Here is a 14,114-nt window from a genome sequence, read left to right as displayed (position 1 = left end):
TGCTGGCTATGTTATGGTGATTGAATTCCAAAAGAGGGGGCTACCACATTCTCATACTTTGCTAATTTTAGAGACGTCTTTCAAACCTTTTGAAGCATGTCACTATGATAGACTGGTTTGCGTTGAGTTACCCAATAGAGTTAAGTTTCCACCCTTATTTGAGACAATTTCAAAGTGCAACATTCATGGCCCTTGCGGAGGATTGAACCCTAAGAGTCCCTGTATGGACAAGGGTAGATGTACTAAAGATTACCCACAAAAATTAGTGGGCATGACAACAATTGATAGTTCTGGCTATCCCATTTATCGAAGACGAGATGATGGAAACTCTGTGATCATAAATGGTAATGTTATTGATAATCGATGGATTGTTCCATATAATCCATTCTTGAGTAAAAAATATAATGCCCACATAAATGTGGAGATCTGCTCGACAATTGCGGCTGTGAAGTATTTGTATAAGTATGTGTACAAGGGGCATGATCGTGCAACCATCAAATTTTCTGTTGGGGTTGATTCAGTCCGGAATGGTGGCGATGCTCACGAGGTGGACGATGTAACGTGTCCACTAGAATTCTTTCCAGGACACGTCTTAGCAGTCCATCAGAAAGGATGTCTAGAAAGCTCCGCCCGGCATTCCCATGGAATGTTACGGGATTTGCGATCTAGGTCTTCCCGCGTCTGCCACGTAGCGGAAGTATCCTGGCCGTTCCCACTTAGGATCGACCTGAATTAGGGTTTTCCTGATTTGGTCATTAGCTAACAGTAACTAGCGTAAGACCCGAGTGAACTACTTTACGCAGAAACGGCAGGTCCGAAGCGGATTCACGCTGCACTTGGTTCAAGGAGAATGGAAAACGAGAGGGATGCAAGGCTCAACCTCTCTGCCATAATGCATAGTCCCACTCCGTTCCCCTAAAACAGCGTAAATCGGGTAAGACGTAACTCTAGGTCATCGCTCTCGTTATTCGTTTTGATGATGATGATCATCTCGCTCTTCTTCAAGATTTTTTTTGAGAAAAGTTCCCGGCTAACCGGGACCACCCAACCATAGGACGGACCCATGGTCCATCCTCCGCACTTTCCTCGGTTTGTAACACATAATTTGACATATAATAATTAGCTTCTTTAATTACTCCTATTAAGCACTGGTTCCTTCACGTAATCTTATCACGTGACATAGAAAAACAATATCAAACAAATTCTTTATTATCATTTCATCATTTTATCTTTGAAATACAAGGAGTTCCGCCCGTAGGCTTGTCCATAATCTGCTTGAAGGCTATCCAGTGATCCTCAGGGATCACTATTTCAAGCTTCCGCCCGTAAACTAGTATGCGGGCCTCGAGATCCAATCCAGAGTCATGTTAGCCTCTTGTGCTGGTCCCGAAAGGCGAGGGATTTACGGCCAGAGCCCCCCCTGGCACCCAAGCGTCCTCCTGCTCCAAGTAGAGCTCAATGGAAAGACCTCTCACGGCGGGTTCGGTCCACGTTTCCGGCACGATCAACAACCCCCTTGGTTAGGGTCAGGCAGGCAATCGGGGGTGACTGAAGCTGCCTCTCCCTTCAGGCCTTCAACCTGAAGCATTAGATATCTTTTCATCCTTTAGTTCTTTGAGCAAACAATGCAAACAGTGCTTTCTAAACTCTTATAAGGACAATCAATTCCAGTGGTCGTTTATCTGGCCAACTGTTAAGGAGTGAATCCTTCTCTCCGAATGCATCCAGCATTCGATCCAGGATCAATTACGACTTGGCAAGATACCCAAGGGTTTGTTTGTTAACCCTATATCCTTGGGTTAGGGCCGTACTCTACTAACCCAACTTAACCAATACCTTAAGTTCTATTAGCAGTAAATATGTTATTCCAATTTACTAATTGGTCTTTTGCTTCCAAGCAAATATCTAATCCTCGTATCTTGGTTACTTTACCCAAGAAATGTACTATATCACGACGATTATTTCTCCTCTTGCAAGATAAACTTGCGTAAGAATCTGCCAATCTCATTCCGATGAATTTACAATTCTCTTGTGATCAAACCACAAGATCATGTGACGTTGTAACTTGTTGCACAAGTTTTGCATCTAATTCATGGGACTATTTCACCCATCGCATGACGTCTTCTAATCACGGAATCTTGATTAGATAGGAAACAGGGTTTAGGGTGTCTTTATATCCAATCCATTCTCGATTGCACTAGGCCGACATCGTCAGTCCTAGGGTTCCAACTCAATCCGAGTTTCATCTTTTTAACGAGCGATCCTTAGGATAGAAACCCTAGATCGTTTCTTGCAGGTATGTCTTATTGTCCCTACATTCCGTGAATGTGGGTAGGACTTTTAGGGTATGAAAGTTTCGACTTGGCAATAAGTGCGACTAGGTCAAGTCCTTAACGTGCTAAACCCTAGTTAGCACTTGGAGTATATTGTATCGATTTAACCATTCCTAAGCGAATCCTTTGTGGTTTAGGTGTCTTGGGTAATCCAATTTACTTGTCTTATGATAATGACGAACTATTCCTAAAGATATTGTCTTGAGCGAAGAGGGGAAAAACTAGTAGTATTACATCATAATTCATGTAAGCATGCGATTCATATCCTCTACATTCGTAATCCCTAACTTTTCTTATTAAGACCAAGCACATGTTAAAATTCTCATAACTTCCATTGATCCTACTAGGATATGCATTCACAACTCATGCTTCTAAGCTTTTAAGGTTTTATGTTAAACAAACCATGCAACCTTTTCCTAACTTCATTTCTGAATGAAATATTTGTACGTTGATTGAGAATTACGCAATCTTTCCTAACCACTACGTAGTTGAATGAGATTTATGCCAATTGACTAGAGTTAATTCTACTTTATGCAACCTAGAATCATTTCCATGCCTTGCAATTTCCAACAATTGTTAGCAACTTTCTTAATGAATCATTACGAAGAAAGATTTGTCTAATAATGTGACATGCAATGTTTTAATCTTTCCATGCCCAATCGAAGGTGTACAACAATAATCTCGACTTTGTAATGATAGTCATTAGTTATTCTAAATTCGTTACTTTGTAATATACAAAAGCAACTTGCTAAAAATGCATGGACATATTTCGTTCATTTCATTGGAAAATTACAAATGACCAATCTTCAATCGTGAGTTATTTCTTTTTTAAATAGCCAATGTAATTCTTTCTCATCAAACTAGGTGGATTTGACAAGCATAAGTGCATCCTAATTCCATGAATTAACCATGCGTGATTGTAATACTTCAACGTAAATCAAGAAATAGGAAGAAAACCTGGACTTGTGGGTTCGGTGAAATGTCCACATGAATGTTAGGAGATGATCCTCCTGTGGTTGCGCCTTGTTCCTTTTTAGGGGCCATCATGAATTCGACCTTCTTACCTTGGCCGCAGTCTTATAATCTTGGCCCGTCTCCCTCGTACGAGCAATTCCCTTTGAGGTATGGCTTCCTTGACTGATGTACCGACTTGCGGAATTGGGCTTTGGAAGGCCTTAGGGTTCGAAGCTTGGGCCTTCTTTCTTTTAGAAAAGAGGAATTTGTGAGAGGGTTCTTGCAAAAGCCTTGCGAAAACGGAGGCTTGAGAGATTCTTCTCCTTGAAATTCTGGCTAGGAATGGTTTTATGGACTTTGTGGAAATGGGAACTTATGAACTTCTCCTTCTTTTCATAGAAGTTCCAGGGATAAAGATCTTTATAGAGAGGGATTGTGAGGGGAAATTTTAGAGATGGGTTTATGGGGGAATTCGAGTGGAAAGGGACTTAGGGAAACCCCTCTTCTTCAAAGCCATGATGGGCTTATTTGAGGATCTAATGGGGGGAGCCTTATAGGCTTCCTCCTTGAAGCTCGGAGGGAAGAAAAGTTATCTTTAGGAGGGTTCAATGGAAAAGCCCTTAAACCCGGCAAGGAGATTGGGCTTGTGACGCGGATGCAATGGAAAAGGGCTTTAAATTCCGGGTTACAATGAACTTAATAGGGTCTCCAGGGGTAGGATTTTACAACCGGGGAAAAATGGCTTTTGGGGGGATGCAAGGGGAAAGGGGATTTAAATGAAAACCGGGGATAAAATTTTCTTCGGTGGGGAATCCACAGGAAGGGGGGCTTGGAGGAGCCCCTTAGAAGCTTCAAAGAAGCTTCTGGGGCATGTGATGGCCACGTGGACGAAGAAGAAGGCCGATCGATTTGGCAACTAGCGGCGTGTAGACGGCATCTTGGTGGCTGGATGGCGGTTTCTGGCGATGACAGCGGCGGCCCCAGGCTTCAGGCGGCGGTGGCTCCTCCAGTACGGCGGTAGCTGGCGCAACCAGCGCGACACTCGATGCCTCACTATTCTTCCCTCCACTCACTCCACAGCCTGTCGCAGCCTTCTTCTCTCCTGCCTACCACCCTTTGCATGGTGTTTCCTCACTCTTCCCTCCTTCCTCCACACTTGTACAGTCAACGGAGTATGACAATTCCTTACTCTCCTCTCTAGTAGCATGTCGTAGCCTTTTTTCCTCATGCCTACCTTCTCCCCCCTTACCCAATTCCCATGGCGATGGGTTTTATAGGGAGAGGGAGAGATACCTCCCCTCCCCCACGCGGCCTGTTGCATGAGCATCGAGCCTTCCATGAGCTCCAGCATGGTGCACAGTCATCGTGCCTCCCCTCCCTCTCCTCCAGCACGACCGTCAGCTGGGGAAAGGAGGGGATAAATTTTAAAAAAATTGCTATTATCTAACTTAAGATGAGATTCATATACAGGAATATTACAGACGAGATACAAAGTTATTTGGATGCACAATATGTTTCTGCCTCTGAGGCGTGTTGGCGGATCTATGATTATGCATTGCACGATGAAAAGCTTGATATACAACGTTTGCAGGTACACTTACGTGGTGAGAACTATGTGGTGTTTCGGGATACATATAGTATACCAGACGTTGTGCGGAATGAAGACCTCCAAAAAACTACTCTTACTGAATGGTTTGTGTGCAACCGCATTCATCCAGAGGCTAGGACTATTTGCTATCAAGACTTTCCAGTGTATTGGGTGTGGAATGCACGACATAAGATGTGGACTAGAAGGAAGCGTGGGAATACATGTAGTCGGATGTATTTTGTGGCGCCTACCTGTGGTGAGCTCTATTATTTGTGGATGCTTTTAACAGAGTGTCGGGGATGTACTTCTTTTGAAGATTTGCATACTGTTGATAGCGTGATCTGTGATACTTTTAGGGATGCTTGCATTGCAAGGGGCATGTTGGAGAGGGATGATGAATATGTTGTGTGTTTAGAAGAAGCTGCCTCTGTGCAAACTGGTGCTCAACTCCGAACTTTATTCGTTGCAATTTTGGTCTTTTGTGAGCCAGCTCGGCCTGGCCATCTATGGGAAAGATTTTTGGTGCCAATGGTAGAGGATATCATGTATAGATTGCAGCTACAGCACATGAACGCCTCTCTCGGTGTTCTGCAGCATGAGGCATCTAACATGGCTTTGTTGCATCTGTAAGACCTTTTACGTCATGTAGGACGAAGACTTTGTGATTTTGATGGGTTGCCTGAACCTCATCAACCAAAATCACAACTACATGCTAACCCTCTTTTGCAAGATGAATATGCATACAACATATCAGAACAACATAGGGTCTAGTTTCTGAATCCATGGAGGGAATGTTGAATGAAGGACAAAGAATTGCCTTTGGTGTAGTCATGGATGCTATTGATACAGATACTGGGGATATATTCTTTTTGGATGGTCCTGGTGGGTCTGGGAAGACTTTTCTATACAAATGTTTACTTGTGAAGGTGTGCAGTGGTGGTCACATAGCGTTGGCAACAGCATCATGTGGCATTGCTGCCTTGCTTTTGCTAGGTGGTCATACAGCTCACTCGCGGTTTAAAATCCCAGTAGAATTAAATAATCGATCCACTTGCAATATTCCTGTTCAAAGTGACCTTGCTCGGTTATTGAGACAAACAAGCCTTATTTTGTGGGATGAGGCTCCTATGACCCATCGATATGCTTTCGAAGCGGTTGATAGAACTCTAAGAGATGTTATGAGCTGTGATAAGCCATTTGGTGGAAAAGTTGTTTTGTTTGGGAGGGATTTTAGACAGGTCTTGCCGGTTGTGGTAAAGGGAACACGTGAGGATATTGTTAATGCTGCATTGTGTTACTTTGATTTGTGGCGTTACATAAGGGTACTAAGGCTATCTGGCAATATGCGAGTGTCGACAGCTGGTAGTGTGGTGGACAATGGGTTCATCTGTTGGATTCAAGGAATAGGGGATGGAGTGGGTGTTACCGAAAGTTGTGATAAGTTGTGTGTCCCACCTGGCATGATATTAAAAGGGTACTCTATCGAAACACTGATTGATAGTGTCTACAGTGACGTGTCCAATGTGGGTGACTACACGTCGTATTTTAGTAAGCGAGCTATATTTGCCTCGCGGAATACAGAGGTGGCTACTTTGAATGATCATGCAATGCAACTAATGCTAGGGGAGGTCAGACAGTATTATAGTGCAGATTCAATTGCAGAGACTGATGACTTATTTTTGTACTCTGTTGAGTATTTAAATACATTGGACCTTGGAGGTGGATTTCCTTCTCATTTATTGCTGCTGAAGATAAATGCACCTATTATTCTTCTTAGAAACCTAAATCCAGGAAGGGATATGTGTAATGGTACGTGATTGATATGTAGAGCTTTTAATAGAAAAGTGATAGATGCTCAGATAATAACAAGGGCAAATGCGGGCGAACGAGTTTTTATTCCCTGGATTACTTTTGTTTTGAATGCTACACATTTGCCATTTACTATGAAGCGAAGACAGTTTTCCATTCGGTTGGCATTCGCTATGACAATCAACAAGTCACAAGGGCAGACTTTGTTCATTGTTGGGCTTTATCTAAAGGCACCAATATTTACACATGATCAGCTGTATGTTGCATTTTCAAGGGTAAAATCTTCGCATGGTGTGAAAGTGCTATTGGGTGAAGAGGATGGGGGTATGACCACAAACATTATATACAAGGATGTTCTCCGAAAGGTGTAGTAATGTACATTACTTTCTTTGCGGAGATGTAGTTATTGACGACCATGTAGGAACATTGGTTTTGCATATATGTGAATTACTCTCTGTTGCTTTCTTTGTGGAGATACAGTTATTGATGACCATGCGGGGACGTTGGTTTTGCATATGTGTGAATTGCTCTCTATGCCCTGTTTGGTTGGCATATACTCTTGGAAATATAATTTTTTCATATTTTACTATTCATTTAACTTTTGTAGATGCCTACCCTAGAGTGGCACTATTACCCAGCTTCTGGCTATCAAAAGGAACTGCAATGTACATTACTCACTATAGCTCCTGATGATATTATAAGAAGGACACTTGCAAGGGTCATCGAGCGTTTATATGATGATGTTAATATCGACATCAAGCTCCCAGTTTTTATTGAAGTTGTACATTGTGGATACACAATATTTTCGGGTGCATATGTACGAGGTTGACCATAAGAAGAGATTTAAACGCTCCCATACTGATAAGATACCGAGGCATTGGTTCAAGTATGGATTCAAAGATTTGGGTTATTTTGTGACACTGCATCAATGTTTGTCAGTACCTACAGAGTGGTTCACAAATGTTCGACCAGGTATTATTATTGTTGGGATGGAATGATCTTTGTTAGTTATTTCATGTACTTATATTGCAATTTTTGTTCTAATGCAGGTGGCGAAGAAAGAGGAAGGACCGTTGCATCGCCCATGCGATTACCAATGGAAACAATGGGATCGTTCCTTGCTTCACCTTCACATATTTTGCTAAAGAAGGAAGATTTTGTTAATGATTCCTCGAAGAAAAGGAAGATTACTTTCCATTAGGCGTCTTCGAGACATTGTCTTTTTTTGTAGGCATCAGTCATTTGCCTATGGTACTTGGAAACACGTCGGTGCCTTATGCTTGGCCTTTGTGGCTTCATTTTGACTAGGTCTCTTATAGAAATTATTTTGTGATGCTTGGTCTTTGCCTCAATTATGACCCGCTTTAGTGTAACATTGTTGTTCCACATACTTATATCATTGCATTGCCCATGCAATTACCATTGGAAACTATGGAATCATTCTCGGCTTTGCCTTCTCATTTTTTTCTCAAGGAGGAAGATTTTGTTAATGATTACTCAAAAAGCTTTGTTTCTATTAGGCATCTTCGAGACATTGTCTCTTTTTGTTGGCATCGGCCATTTGCTTATGGTGTTTAAAAACACTTGCGTACCTTATACTTGGCCTTTGTGGCTTCGTTTTCAATATTACGTTGTTGTTTCTAATTATCGCGTGTGCAAGCATATGATTGCTTACATTGATGTCGAGAGGAATGTTTGTAAGTATGGTGCATTGAAGAGATTGTTTCTATGTCTGGCATTTTGTGTTACATTGGTTTTAAATTACTTTTAGTTTTAAATTTGGTGTGTGTGTGAGACAGAGAGAATTGGAGAGAGAGAGAGAGAGAGAGTGTGTGTGTGTGTGTGTGTGAGTGATTGAGTGAGTGTGGATACAGACAGGGGAGGTGTAAATGGAATGCGAGATAGAGCGATTGTGAGTAGAAGAGAGTAAAGCATGTGATGTTTTTGTGATAGCATTATCCACTAAGCGAAAGGGAAGTCAAGTTGCTTCACTTCCCTCGCTTGGCGGCAGCGAAGTGAGATAGCGTTCCTGGCGCGCGCCAGGAACGCTAGTCCACGTTAAGTTAGAAATATAAGCGTTCATGACTCTATTTGTACAATTGGAGTAGCGACACATTAAAACGAGAGCTTTTTGGAAAAAACGATATATATAATTGCCTTTCCAAAAGTGTTTCATGAATTGGAGGGACTCGTCATCGGAGCCCAAAAAGGATTTGCGTGTCACGGACAGACAGATTATTCTTGCCAAACTAGCTATAGCAGGACCAGCTCGATAACCAGGTCGACATGTTCTAAGGAAGCGCGTGAAAAACTTAGAACATGTCGCAATCCCACTGCAGCTCGCCCATCTCGGAGACGCCGATGCACAAGTCGAGGTCGAGGGTTGCGTGGGGCCGGGAGCCGTGGCCGTCGCCGCAGTCAGCCGTCAGCTGGTGGCCGCCCAGCAGCTGCACATTTGTGCAAGAGTGCGAGAACTCGCACTTCTCCGGCAAGCCGAATTTGCTGCTGCACAGGTGGCAGAAGAGCAGGCCGTTCACGTTCTCCACGTGGTCGTTGAGGTAGATTTGAGATTGTGCGTGCTGGATGGTTCCACTGCTCTCGTCTATGTAGGAGCAGGTGGCCTCCAGGGTAAAGCCATTGGCGAAATCCACTAGCTGGATGTCCGAGCACTTGCTACTGAAAGACGTCACGTCGGAGCACTGCAACATGCGCCAAACATATTGCCCAGAACAACGTCAATATTAATGCATGCAGATATAAGCATGATAAGAGTATCTCCCTTAATAAGACACTTGATGAAATATCCAGAGTACAGACAGGGTCGTCCAGAACGCCCACGCAAGCAAGCACAATGTTATTTAATCAAACCGCAACACTACTAATCAGTACACTACCCACCCTGACTTCCGCGGCCTCAAGGCTGATCGACGCTATGAGCGCCAGGCTCAGTGCGCGCAACACTAGCAACCTCCTCATCTCCCGCTCCATATTGACCCCTTTTGAGTATACGTAATACACTGATAGGGAGGTCACCAATCGCTGTTGTATCTTCTGGAAAGATTGCAGCGAACGGGCCTTTATATAGAGTCAAGACTCGACGCCTCGGATGGTAAAAACCCTAGTTACTACATAATTAAGGATAGGACGCCACTCGAGACTAAACGCAGTGCGCGACTCGAGAGCAATCGAGGTACGCGACTCGAGACTAAACGAGGTGCTGATTTCCAAAATTCTCTCTATCGGCCTCTGCCCTTTGATGTAAAGCCATTGTCCAAACTGCAAGGACTATGCAGACTACTTATATGGCCAAGGTCCCCTAATCCATGGATGGTCCAATGTATTTGGATCTCCATCTTGGCCACAGCAATCTTTGATGTGTCGAAGTGAAATACGTATTCATTCTACATTATGCTTGACTGTGATACTTGGAATAACAGAAATCGGGTGGACCACCAAATCAGCCTCAACATCACATTGCTGGGGTGGGGCATGAATAAAGTGGGAAGGGTAAAGGAGGACAAGGCAATGAATACTAGAAAGGAACGAAAGAGAAAGGCATGAAAGAGAAGAAATGTGAGCAAGATGGGAAGGCCATGGATGCACCTTTACACTAGGAAGTGATTTGGCTAGAGGGGCAACCACATGGAAGATAGGTGTTTGCACAAGGTGTGTTTACTCTTGTCTAAGCCCAATAGCATTATGAGCGCTTGAGAAAGGCTAGATACATTCGTTTCGTTTGGACATTAAAGGATGTTTAGGTGTGTCATCACCTTGTAGGCTTGGCGCCATTGGATCAAGTGAGCATTGATATCATCAACCTTTCCAAAGATGTTGCGAAGCGGAACATGTGGTAAATCTAGCAAATCAAATCTCAATCATAAACAAAGAATTGAGTGGAAAAATCTAATAAATTAAACATCTCAACGATCATATACAAACAACCTCCCCCATGGCAAAAGCCATGGTTTGCCATCATTAATTATATATACCAGTTTTACATGGATAGCTGCGTACATATCTTACATATAATTACAAAGAGAATATAAATATCAATCGAAATACAGAGTTTTAAGAGTTAAGAGATATCATGTAACATGCTGTAGTTGCTACCAAAAATTCTGTACATTGAATCTTGACATTTTGACATCACCATCACATCCAGAGCGTGACAAAACCTCTAAAGCAACTCTTGAAGCTTTAAATTCCAATTCCGGATGAGGGAGAAACAAGAAAACTAAGTTTTCACCCTGTTCTCTTGTTTTGTGCACGATCCTGTTGCTTTTATAAAGAAAGCTAGAAAAGCCTTCTAAACTTAACCACATTAAGAAAATAATAAGTATTCTATAAACAAAGCTTATTTCAATAAAAATATATTTTAAATCTCATATTTTAAAATAATCTATCTTGAAAAGAAAAAGTACATTAATAGTACTAATGTCAATGATCTAATTATTACTAAAGAAGTTTAAAATTATAACTTATAAATATAGTAATAATTTTAATAATGAAATTTATGCTTGGACTTACGCTAACGACTAGTGCTACCCAAAGCCACCGCTACCTGCTCTACACATCAACTGAAGCATTCACAATTGTTTATAAATAAAATAAATAAACAATAGCGAATACTTAGCAATTTTCAGCTACAAAATAAATAAATAGGTTGGAACTCTCTTCTAACCTTAATTCAATATGAGTGCACTCTAAACTCATAAACGTCTATTAATTTAAATATGTACTTTGTGAAATCACTCATTATGGAATCACCCACGTGTACATTAAATTAACACGACGTCCGAAAAGGACATGTATTCCCGTCAACTTCTCGCACAAGGAATCCACCTTGTATACGAGCCCCGGCAAATAAATATAGTTTTACGTAATCCACGGTAAAACCTCACGGAATCCACCGTGGTCTCATAGGATCCACCGTGGAATATGCCTCCTAGCTTCATACCCCCGGGGTGGGATAGCAATTGCCCTCAATTGCTATTAGCTACTCAATGTGGAGCTAGCAGTGTAGGGTAAGCACTAAGGGCGCGAGCAGTCATCTGTTGCATATCTTCAACTGAACCAAGTATCTAGTATAGGACAATGAATTAATCAAAGTCTAATTATTAACAAATATATGATTTTAATAAGATTAAAAACTAGTGTTAGTGCTATAGATGTCTTTCATGAAAGTAAGAGAGTCAAAAGATAAGAGATATATTATGAATGCTAGGTCTCATGTTCAAAGCATCGACAATAACAAATAATATTGTTATTCTGGTTTAGTAGTAAGTAAAAATTAACTAATAATTTTAGAAAAAAATAAATAAAAGACTTACCTATCTTACCTTGGTTGGAGAGAAAGCATAAATTCGCAACAGAATTAGAAAGTTGAAGAATTTTCCAAAGTACTTTTAAGAAAAATTTGTTAGTCTCAATGTCTATCAAATCAAAAGATAACAACATTAAATGTATACTATAATCGTCAAAAATGAGAGTGAGAATCATATTGAAGGCCTACTCTAAATAAAGAACAACTTATCTCTTCTTGTGAATCAAGTTAGTCTATAACTAGAGAGTTGAAGCTTATAATGAATTTTACAAAACATTTACATATGATTAAGACTAAAATTTAAAAATAAATATATTAAAGATAAGGCTAAAGGTGGATAAAATACTAATCTCTTGGTTAAAAATAGTAATATTCAAGTTCTATGGCATATTCAGATATGGTTATCCTTTAATATATGCATATTTAGACGAAACCATGTCTAATATAAGTTTTAGATCTTTACATAAGCTAAAAATTTTCTTATGGGAGTATACTCACATTCCAATTTGATTAAAAGCTATCCTACTAGGAAATTAAATGTTTATATTGGTTAAAATTTACAAATTTTACTAAGACTAGGGTTAACTACGAGACCTACTTTTAAGATAAATAAATTTCTTTGTAGATAGAATTAGGTCATGATGATAACTAGAGAGTTGTAGCAAAAAAAAGCTCTATAGTTCATGTCCATATGATGGGTTACCAAATTTGAAGGTAAGGTCATAAAAAATAGTGCTCAAAGTTGACTACTACACCGTTTTCTGCATACTGCTGTGAAATTTGCATTCAAGGTCACTTTAGGACTCAAGTAACTTGCTAAATGTTGAGAATGTGTAAAATATGTATCTAAAAATAATTGTAGATCTTTCTGAGGGCTAAGACTTTTGTTTTTACACCATCCTCAAAATGTGAACCAGTAAAAAGTTACATTACCTGAAAAATAGTTATTCGATAGGATTTTTATGATGAAGCATATTCTATATATTACTTTGCAAAAGACTTCATACATTGTAGACACCTTGTTGGATTAAAGCAACCACCCATATTTGGCAACTAGAAACCTTAAAGCAAGAAACCCTTTATCAAAACTGTGAGGATAGTAGTGTTGTCATGAGCTTTCCTACAACTTGATTCTACTCTAAATTTTTACATACCAATATAGGATATAGTCCTGATGATACTCAAGTCGACGATAATAGATCTATCTACAAGCCACCCTCACAAAATATTAAAATCCTCTTTTCCTAGATAACAAAAAATGCTACTTTTAAAAAATGAATTAGTTTTGTGTACTTTTAGTCTTAAATACCCTATAGCACTCAAAATACCTCATTGCATGTATTTTTATCCACCCAAAGATGTCAATAAATTAATAGAACTCAATAATAGATATTCAAGCTATTGTGGAGATCAATTCTAAACCTAGAGAGAATCTATCAAAATCACGAGTAAGTATTGCATATGCAAATACCTAGAGTATGTGTATGGATGTGTTTTTCTTATTTTCTTTTCATTGAACATGTAACCATATGATAACATAGGGATCTAATAAATTGTTTATGTGGAAAACAAAATATATAGAAACACTACAATAGAAACGAGGCATAGACGCGCAAAGTCGGACACGTCTATCATCGTGTTTGTATGTGCTCTAAAAGAGCGTGTAAATAGACGCGAATTTTACGTCTATATATCCGCGCAAATAGACGCATTTTCAGACGCATACACTACAACAAGCAGTAGTTATAGACGCGCATATAGACGCGCACTAAAATTTTAAATTTTTTTGAAAAATATAGATGCAATTGCGTGTCTATATTTGCATCTAATTTGCATGTGAAATTGCATCTATGTGCGCATGTATATGTGCATCTATAAGCGCATGTATATGCACATCTATAAGCGCGTGTATATGCGCATCTATAAGTGCGTTTAACTGTGCGTATATAAGCGCGTCTATAAGCAATTCGTGCTCTATATACACGTGCTTATAGACGTGCTTATGGACGCGCACTAAACTTTTTAAAAATTTTAAAAATATTGCTGGTGTGTCATTCTTTTCAAAGTAGTCCTGTCTTGCGTTTCTTTTGGGTTTTTTTGACAGGCG

At 40.3% G+C, this 14,114-nt stretch overlaps 1 protein-coding gene across 1 annotated transcript; it reads left to right on the top strand.

Moving 5' to 3' along the window:
- The first annotated feature begins 5,657 nt into the window (after positions 1–5,657).
- LOC148015001 (uncharacterized) lies at positions 5,658–9,338 on the top strand. Its single transcript, XM_087665153.1, has 5 exons — positions 5,658–5,959; positions 6,110–6,256; positions 6,377–6,568; positions 6,704–7,049; positions 9,024–9,338. The coding sequence occupies exons 1-5, from the start codon at positions 5,658–5,660 to the stop codon at positions 9,336–9,338; spliced, it is 1,302 nt and encodes a 433-aa protein (XP_087521279.1).
- The last annotated feature ends 4,776 nt before the right edge of the window (positions 9,339–14,114 follow it).

This window comes from Lygodium microphyllum, chromosome 24, assembly GCF_053477565.2.
Source record: "Lygodium microphyllum isolate KBCC chromosome 24, Lygodium_microphyllum_v1.1.10, whole genome shotgun sequence".
Taxonomy (NCBI): Eukaryota; Viridiplantae; Streptophyta; class Polypodiopsida; order Schizaeales; family Lygodiaceae; genus Lygodium; species Lygodium microphyllum.
The sequence above is the reverse complement of the archived record's forward strand: the minus strand, read 5'-3'. Positions and strand labels throughout refer to the sequence as shown.